Source organism: Halichoeres trimaculatus, unplaced genomic scaffold, assembly GCF_033239565.1.
Source record: "Halichoeres trimaculatus isolate MK-OKI-2021-1 unplaced genomic scaffold, fHalTri1.1 fHalTri1_scaffold_17, whole genome shotgun sequence".
Classification (NCBI taxonomy): domain Eukaryota; kingdom Metazoa; phylum Chordata; class Actinopteri; order Labriformes; family Labridae; genus Halichoeres; species Halichoeres trimaculatus.
Genome location: NW_027437195.1, coordinates 20,253,634 through 20,263,121, shown reverse-complemented (window position 1 = coordinate 20,263,121; position 9,488 = coordinate 20,253,634). Strand labels below are relative to the sequence as shown.

The 9,488-nt window shown below is 45.2% G+C and overlaps 2 protein-coding genes across 2 annotated transcripts; both read right to left on the bottom strand.

The window, feature by feature from the left end:
* Positions 1 to 1,671: 1,671 nt before the first annotated feature.
* Positions 1,672 to 4,624, bottom strand: LOC141807103 (gap junction delta-2 protein). Its single transcript, XM_074692889.1, has 2 exons — positions 4,088 to 4,624; positions 1,672 to 3,411 (listed from the first exon to the last, which is right to left on the bottom strand). The coding sequence occupies exons 1-2, from the start codon at positions 4,156 to 4,158 to the stop codon at positions 2,568 to 2,570; spliced, it is 915 nt and encodes a 304-aa protein (XP_074548990.1). The 5' UTR covers positions 4,159 to 4,624; the 3' UTR covers positions 1,672 to 2,567.
* Positions 4,625 to 5,977: 1,353 nt separating this feature from the next.
* LOC141806095 (actin, alpha cardiac muscle 1) lies at positions 5,978 to 8,775 on the bottom strand. The gene is made up of 7 exons (XM_074691325.1): positions 8,688 to 8,775; positions 8,194 to 8,332; positions 7,639 to 7,963; positions 7,398 to 7,559; positions 7,027 to 7,218; positions 6,361 to 6,542; positions 5,978 to 6,280 (listed from the first exon to the last, which is right to left on the bottom strand). The coding sequence occupies exons 2-7, from the start codon at positions 8,320 to 8,322 to the stop codon at positions 6,137 to 6,139; spliced, it is 1,134 nt and encodes a 377-aa protein (XP_074547426.1). The 5' UTR covers positions 8,323 to 8,332; positions 8,688 to 8,775; the 3' UTR covers positions 5,978 to 6,136.
* Positions 8,776 to 9,488: the final 713 nt, after the last annotated feature.

Sequence of the window (9,488 nt, the reverse complement as noted above, 5' to 3'; positions counted from 1 at the left end):
TGTGTGTGTGTGTGTGCAGCCAGTAGAGAAAACCACGGCTTCTTCAGATGTGCAGATATGAAGTCAGTGATTTGTCGTGCACGGTGCGTACTGACCACCAGGCATGTGGCTTGCAACCTGCTTGTCATGAGTGTGAAAATAGAGCTGCTTTAGTACATTATAATCTGCTGAGACCCATACACACACACAGGTAATGTTCATGCATGTGGAATTGCACTGAAACACATCCAATTCCAGATTCTGATTTCAGAATTGAGGATAGTTGTTGAAGGAAAGTTTCAAAACATCACAAATTATGACTGATTTAGTGTAGAACCATCCTCCTGCAGAGACTCTGTTGTTTTTATCATCTGATTTGTCATTTCTCCTTGTTACTATGGTGCTGCTAAGAGTATTTTAAACCCAGAGTTGAAAGGATTTCATAACAGACCACTTCCCCGAGTAATTGAGAGCCTAAAAAACATGAAAATATGCAGAAAGGAAAAAAGAGAAGGAAACAAAGATGCACACTGGCGTGCACTGCGCTGCATCAGAGCCAAGTTGACAAGCGTCTCTTCTTTCTCCTGTTTCTCTTTTTTTTATGTTCATGACTAAGGGAGAAACCGCAGGTCCCCGCTGAGTTGGAGATGGATGTGCCAGCACCGGTGCTCTCAGATTTCTCGCGGCTTTGCAGAGTCATCCTGGCAGGAGAATCATGGAGAGACTAGCCCTTCCCAGATCACCTGCAACGGTCAGCTGCAAATATCTCATGTTATCTCTCTGCGTCTCTATTTCCTCCTCTACCTCCCCTCTCCGTCTCTTTCTCTGTGTGGGTACACTCCTGTGCACTTTCTCTCTTTTTCCCATCTTTTTGTTTTCATTTTGACCTTCATGAGGTGCACACAACCTTCCCTCTCGGTGCAGCTGCTGCTTTCTTACATCTTTTTTTTCCCCAAATGAGAGAAGAAGGGATGTGCAGAGCTGCAGAAAGGGCAGCTCCCTCAGTACTCAGAATCATGATCAGCTTTTTGTCATTCCTGCAGAGTGCGAGGAAAGTCACAAACTTAAAGTTCACGGCTACACACAGTGGATCTGTAGAGCCCCATAAGGGCTGCAAGATTTAATGCATGCCATATGAAATTCCTCCGTTAATGAGCCTGGATTTCTTATTTCATGGGGGCGGCATCAGTTTTGCAACATGGCAGAGTGATGAGATCCTGTACAAGGTGTGTCCTGCAGTGTTTTTTTTCTCTCCCCTTTTTTTCTTTTTTTCTCTCTATCTTTTTTTTTTGGTTGAGAGTGGGTGTGGCTAACATCTTCACTGCACCAAGGCAAAACTTCCACTGGAGATCAATCGGTGTGATAGGTCAGTCAGCAGACACAAAGTACTGCACCTCACACGTTTCTGGTGTACATGAATCCCACTTTTATTTTCCACAGAAAAAAAGAGATGTTTTTTTCCTGGTTTGTTTCTGTTACACTTAAAACCATTCTATGAAAAACTGTAGCACCTGAGCAGATTGAAATTGCCCATTCTTTGATAAAAATGTCAATTTGTGCTATTTGTCCAGTTTTGATCAGCTGTGATTAGGGGAAACATTTATTTCTTTTTTATATATATATATAAAAAAAGACTAGCACTTCATTTCTTTTTTCCAGTCATTTGCAAAATAAAACAGAGAAAACTGTATATCTTATACTTTTTCTTTTTCATTTAAATCACAACAAATACATTTAAAGCAAATAAAAAAATTGGGCGGCATTTAGCATAAATCCAAGCAGGGAATCAGCTTCCATGATGATTATTATATATATTTATATATTTATATGTATACATATATATCATGTTTATATACAAGTATGGCACTTGATTACACAAAAAAGCAAGAAAACACTTCACAAATAAAAGCAGTGGGCGCTTTGGTGTGTCAAAAATTAAGGAAGTCACAGACGTTAGCGTTTGCAGCAAATTTACCATGTACTGTTTGCAAGTCAGCTATAAAGCGATGGAATGGTTACATATGTTAAGGTCAGTGGTGCAACACAGGCAACAAAAAAAAACATGAATTACGCTGATTTATTCAACCATAGTAAGTAGGATTTATATATCTATGCACATATATAAATCTGGATTGTAGATTTGTCCTTTAACCACTGTGCAGGGTGCCATTTATTTGGGTTTGTGCCAAAAAGAAAAGATGGAAATAAAATGTCTTAGAAACACTGTCAGGTCTGTAGCACATTTTGGATAAGGTCATCAAGCTCTCAAGTGTTCACCTCTTAGTGCAATTTTTGCATTTTTACTCTCTTCAAGTTTAGCAGAACAGCCCACAAAGAGTAAATATGTGAACACGCTATATCATGGTCTCCATTACGCATCTTACAGAGTATAAACGTTACTAAAAAGTTGCATCAGTGCAATAATAAATAAGTCAACAAACGTGGAGTCCACGCTTGCTATGAGTCCTTAAAAGACCAAGAAATGAAAAAAATCTGCCCACTCTTAAGTCATGAGACGAATTAGGCGTGCGGAGCTGTCCATCATGTCCATCCTGGCTTTATTTTTATTTTTTTACAGGTTTTTGGAGCTACACATACGCAGAGTCACTGGACTGAGTGCGCCCAAAATTGGGCACACTCATTCTCGGCAAGTCCTTATTTCTGATCTCATAGATGGACTTCCTCCGGGCCTGCACACCTCGCACAGCCGTTTTGATTTTCCTCCACCCCAAGTGATTGAGTTCTGCCAGGTTGAGCACTACGCAAAACCCACTCACCGCGAACATGAAGACCAGGAACACTGTCTTCTCCGTGGGTCTGGACACGTAGCACTCGACGTCTTTGATGCACGGGTAGCGGTCACATTCGTACACGGAGGGGACGTTGAATCCATACAGGAAGTACTGGCCCACCAAAAAGCCTATTTCCAGCGCGTTTCTGAACACCACCTGGATGATGTAAAACCTGGAGATGCCCTCCTGCCGCCGCATTTTGGACTTTGTAGTTCTCATGGCCGCATTAGGGATCTCTTTGACTTCCAAACAGTCCGGCTCGGCTTCTTTGGTGGAGTTCTCTGTGTTCTGGAGTACTCCGTTAACAATGGTGTTCTTTATCTTTTTGCTCTCGTCTCGCTTCAGGGAATCTTGATCCTTATCCAGCGTCAGATAGACCGTCGAGTAGCGCCGCTCCTTCTGCTTGGCCGACTGATGCACCGAGTACGTGATGAAACAAAGACTCGGGGTGCACACCATGATGATTTGAAAAACCCAATATCTAATGTGTGAAATGGGGAATGCCTTGTCGTAGCATGCCTGGTTGCAGCCCGGCTGTAGGGTGTTACAAACAAACATGGTCTGCTCGTCATCATAGACAGTCTCTCCAACTATTGCTACGATTAGAATCCGGAAGATGACCACCACTGTTAGTAGGATCCTAAAAAGCAAGCACACAAACACACAATGTGAAAATAAGTGTATGAATATGAATATGTGTGTAAAGTGATACAAATCTGCTTCTGTGGCTGAAGCGCTCGTAGTCCAATTCAGTGTGTGTGTGTTGGATTTAGGGAGCTGTCCAGTGCTGAAACGGGACGCTCTATTAGGTGCTATGTATGTGTCTACAGTTCTCTGAGTTTTCTCTCTGTGTCCGTGGGTTTGTGTGTTTTGTTATCCAAGGGCTGAAATGACATGTAAGCAATCGGCGTTGCTTTGATTCTACATGTGAGCTCTGTCAATGAAAACACATCTCAACATCTACACAACCACCACTCACACTCACAAACATCAGACGTAAATCGGTGGATAGGTGAACATGTGAAATGAGACATGACTACAAGGTTTGGTTTAAGGTGTCTGGAGCCCAATCCCATATTCTGAAAGGGCGGCTGTCAACTGGTTTACTTAGCTGCCTCGCTAGGAGGAGGTGAAGGAAAAAAGAATCTGTGAAACAAGACAAAAAATCCACAACACAGACACGAAGGACTGGGCACCATGCTACAGAAGATCCGTGGTTCACAAGACAGAAACGGGGGACTGGGAGCCATGCTAAAGACGATCCTGGAGGCTGCTGCGATTCTTCTGTTGGTCTTGGTTTTTGCTCATCATCTTACCTTCCTATCATAGTAGAGTGCTGCTGGACAGCAGCCTCCAGGAGCCTCTCTAGTATAGTCCATTCCCCCATTTCTGAGCATCCGGAGAAGACTAGAGCACAACGGCACTCTGTTCAAATCCCTCCAAAAAAGCGCGTTATCTCCCGTCCTGCTTCTCACTGACTCTCGTTGTAGTCAGTCTCCAAAGCGTCCGGTTTTAGCTTAAAAAAAAAAGCATCCGTCACGGGATGCTGCTGCCGTCCCCGCTCCTCTCCGTCTGCCTGCGCGCTATCTGCTTGGTTATGAGCTGAGCGCGCAGCGCCAGCGAGCGTCCTGCTGTGTGTGCCGAGCGCTCCCACGACGTGGCCACACTTTTCCTTGTCATGGGAGTCTAAGGGCTGATTACTATAAGCCCTCCTATTTTCGATCTTCAGATCAGGTTGATGGGCTGCGCGCTGCGTCTGGATGGAGGGAGGTTGGATTTAATGTCTTGCCAGCGTTAATCCGCCTTTAAGTAGTCTCCCCCCTCCTTCCCATGCGTCACGTACGCGCAGACAGGTCGGTGAAGCGCAGCCAGGAGTGCCAGGGTTTCTGATTTTCAATATTTCACTTTTGGAAACATCACCCACTGTTTGTTGGGAAACAGTGTGGAGGCTTGTGTCTCAGATTGCAACAACAATTAACACACTGGGTTCATGCTTTTTAGTATAGGTGGTGTCACGTGACAGTCGAACCCTGCCTGCGTTTCCCCAAGTCAATGAAATGCAGAAAAACTAGTGCAGCAAATGAAGGTATCCTTCTTTTTCGGACAAGGGCTTTGGGATGCACACAGTCCTGAGTGCAGTGTTTTTTTTTCCACGCATCAATGATGCACAGAGACTTGTAGCATATATGCAGTATGTGGCATCTTTTAAATCGAACCCAACGCTTTATGCAGACATCTCACGACTAAAGGGTGTACATCTTTACTACAGGAGCCTGCAGTCCACAGGCGTCCCTCCACGTGCTGAGCCGGCTGGTAGAGCTGCTGTGTCTCCACCTCGGGCTCAGATGATGCTCTGGATACAGTGACAGAGTGAAAGTACCATCCGAGTGTCTAATCGCTTTACAAAGCAACCTGCCTGTCTGCCTGTCTCCCCCTCTCTGTCGCTCGCTGTCTGTGTGGAGGGTTAAAAATAGAAACAAAATATGAGGCCCCGCCCTGTATATTGCTCTGAGATGTGATCAACTCAGTGTGTGTGTATGTGTGTGTGTGTGCACTAAAATTAGACCACGGTGTGGTGTGACACTATTGAGTTTGTCACTGTTTATGGACTTACCATGCATTTATCTCAAGACACTTCAAAAATGAAAATATTGGTCCCCTTCATTGTTCATTTGGAAAACCATGACTACCTTTATTTATTTTGATAGTTTCAATAACATCTCATAACAGCTTCATTTGTCGAAGCTTCAGCCTGGCTTGTCACTGCCTGAAACACAGGAGATAAGCTGTATTTGACTCATTGACGCCCCTCACTCCTTGTTATTATCATTCTTGTGTCCTTTGTTGCTGTTTGAGCCTCGTCCAAATCCAGCAGCTTCACATTTAGGCGGTGTGAGCTTTGTGTCCAGCCTGACAAACGGGGATTACCGAACACGTGACAGCGGTGTTTCCAATCAATGAAACTTTGCGCTGTTAATTTCTCGTGAGGTGGCTGATCCTCTCCGCTCACCGTAATCTTTTCTAATTCAAATCTTTAATAACCTTTACTACTCCAACCACGTGACTGGAAGACAGACCCATGCTGCGTTTAAGAGACAAAGAGAAACTTGAAGTGAGGGAAAGATTTTGAAGGATCCCTAAAACGACCTCGTCTTCAGATTTATATAAATAAAGATCAGGGGATACTCCTTCAGCAAGTTCCGTTTCTTATTTTATTAATAAAGCTATACAAATCCACATATTAATTGCACTTGAGTGTAAAAACAAAAAATTTGACGACAACACACGAAAAGGACTGGGTAGGGTTGGTGGCACAGACGGGAGGAAGCAGATGATGAGAGGAAAGGGGGGAGGGAGTTTTGCGCTTAGAAGCACTTCCTGTGGACGATGGAGGGTCCGGCCTCGTCATACTCCTGCTTGCTGATCCACATCTGTTGGAAGGTGGAGAGGGAAGCGAGGATGGAACCCCCGATCCACACGGAGTACTTCCTCTCAGGAGGGGCGATGATCTAAACACAAACACACGACACATGTTCATCCTGTGCTCCACTCAGGAGTGTGACAGTGACATCTTTAGTGTCTTAGTTACCTTGATCTTCATGGTGCTGGGAGCCAGAGCTGTGATTTCCTTCTGCATGCGGTCAGCGATACCTGGGTACATGGTGGTGCCGCCAGAGAGCACGTTGTTTGCGTACAGGTCCTTCCTGATGTCGATGTCACACTTCATGATGCTGTTGTAGGTGGTTTCGTGGATGCCGGCAGATTCCATGCCTGTGCCAAAACAGCTGACAAGTTAGTGAATTGTAACCCCCCTCCACCCCACCAAGCAGATAAACATCACATGGGACATTCACATCAGCTGTCGTAACAGGTGCTGAAACGGACAGCTCCGCCAGCAGCTGCACGCGCTGCGGCGCAAATGTGAACAATGAGTCTCTGGTCTAGAACACCCACAACTATTTATTGGCCCTGAGGAAGTAGAGCCGTACTTTTACCCGTATTTTATGATCACATGGTATGATTTCATGGTATATATGTGTGTAAACTTTGTGTAGAATGCGCAAAATTAAAGTTTTCTTTCCCCAACCTCTGACTGAGACTAGATCTGATCACTTGGCAGTAGATATGATCAAAAGTTGGACCACCTCCAAAGACAGCTGGTTTAGATGGACTTTTACTTCAGACTTTTGGGTTTCTTTTTTAGACGAAGCAAATACTTGAGGCTGTTAAGGATGTCTCTACGCCCTTTACGCACCAATAAACGAGGGCTGGAAGAGAGTCTCTGGACAGCGGAAGCGCTCGTTGCCGATCGTGATGACCTGCCCGTCCGGCAGCTCGTAGCTCTTCTCCAGGGAGGAGGAGGAAGCTGCGGTGGCCATCTCGTTCTCAAAGTCCAGAGCCACATAGCACAATTTCTCCTTGATGTCACGCACGATCTCGCGCTCAGCTAGACAGGGGGGTAGAATTGTGAAATATCAGTCAACTGAGAAAACAATGTGTGAAAATAGTTTCATGCGTTTTGAAAGAAAGAACATCAAGTTGTCTTTCTCAGATGAAAAGTCAGGTTCAGTTATTTCTTTCATATATTGTGGATGATGGGTGATGAAGTTGATCAGTATCACTCACCGGTTGTGACAAAGGAGTATCCACGCTCAGTCAGAATCTTCATGAGGTAATCCGTGAGATCACGACCGGCCAAATCCAGACGCATGATGGCGTGTGGGAGAGCGTAACCCTCATAGATGGGCACATTATGGGTCACACCGTCACCAGAGTCCAGTACGATACCTGGTGAGAATCACGTGATGATGTAATCATCTATTTACGTTAAAAAAGATATCTGTAACGTCTAAGGGAGTTGCCATACCTGTGGTACGACCGGATGCGTACAGGGACAGCACGGCCTGGATGGCCACGTACATTGCAGGAACATTAAAAGTCTCGAACATGATCTGGGTCATCTTCTCTCTGTTGGCCTTGGGGTTGAGAGGGGCTTCTGTCAGCAGGGTGGGGTGCTCCTCCGGGGCCACGCGCAGCTCGTTGTAGAAAGTGTGGTGCCAGATCTTTTCCATGTCATCCCAGTTGGTGATGATGCCGTGCTCGATGGGGTACTTCAGGGTCAGGATACCTCTTTTGCTCTGGGCCTCGTCCCCCACGTAGGAGTCTTTCTGACCCATACCGACCATGACGCCCTGTTAACAGCAAGATGCTAATGTAACTGGGAAATACATATCATCACGTGATGCAATATCTACCTCTACCTGTGGAATTTAAATTTATTAAATCAAAATTTAGCTGCGTAATTTGGGTGCGTAATTACGCACGGGTGAATTGGCCTGCATCCAAAGCCATACCTTGCTTTCAAGTAATGTAAAAGAGGTAACGTGATACCAGCTTTGAATGCCTTTGGTGATGAGTTTACCTGGTGACGAGGGCGACCAACGATGGAGGGGAACACGGCGCGTGGCGCGTCATCGCCGGCAAATCCAGCCTTCACCAGGCCGGAGCCATTATCACACACCAGGGCGGTAGTCTCGTCGTCGTCGCACATGATGTCAGCTCTGCAAAAAAGCAATCACTTTTATCTTTAGGTCTGTTGGACAGACTGTGAGATTTTCTTTAAAAAAATTAGATCGTGTGCTATTAAATTACTTTTGTGGGATTTGGATAAGTTTTTGATTTGTTGGAGCTGTTGTAGCTAACTTTAAAACTGTTTAAATCTCCACTTCTATCAAAATAAAATACTGATGGACCATAGGCCTATCTGATGAGATGATCCGTTTCAGTGGAAAGATGTCACTTATAGGCAAAGATGATAGTCACTTCCCGTTGTGTTAAAATCCTGTATCCATCCTCATATGATGAATCCTCTGCTTTGCCTTTTCATCTCATTCAGTCCTACAGCCAGGTACTCACCAGATCAGCACCAGGCGCCGGGTCTTGAGTGTGTAAACCAGGGGGGTGCCGGAGTGTCACCTCTGACCAATTTATACTCTGACAAGTGTCCGTAAGAAGGGGCCGAGCAGCGCGACCTCGTCTCCATATTTGGTCGCTGATTTGCCCTCTGTCACAACAGTCGCTCCATGAATGGCATCAAAAGGAGCGGGAACTCCCGCGCACACAGCTGTGCCATCCGCGCATGTCTGGAGGACAGACAATGACAGGCTTTCTTTTGATCTTTTATTCACAGATAAATCAAAATAATATCAATGAAGAGGAAGACTGCGTCGGTAAAAGGCTTACTGTAGGGGATAATGGAGAGCATATTACACATTAATGTCTACTGTCAGTCTATTATCCCTGAAAAATGAGCGTTTTGACAATGGACATCAGGCTTAAATGTTTCACTGGGGTACAAATGAGGACACAATAGAAGTCAAATGACTTCTAAATAAAATTATAACCCCTTTTTGCTTATTTTGTATCTGTGTGCCTTTAAAGGTCTTTCATGCACAGAAGCTCAAACTGGCATGGGACACATGTGTCTCCACAGTAGCAAATGGAGAGGCCAATTGTGCCACACAGCTGGTGTCAGCAGCTGTTTGACTTCTCCAGGCTCCAAATGCCACGTCTGAGTGAGGGGAAGCCTTTGCTGCAGACCAAACATTCCCATTTTAGTTCAAGGGAGAGTGCCCCCCCTCCTGCTTAGAGCAGAATTATTGCATTTCATGACAGACCTGGACACAGTATGAACAGAAGCTGCTGGACTCTTGAGCA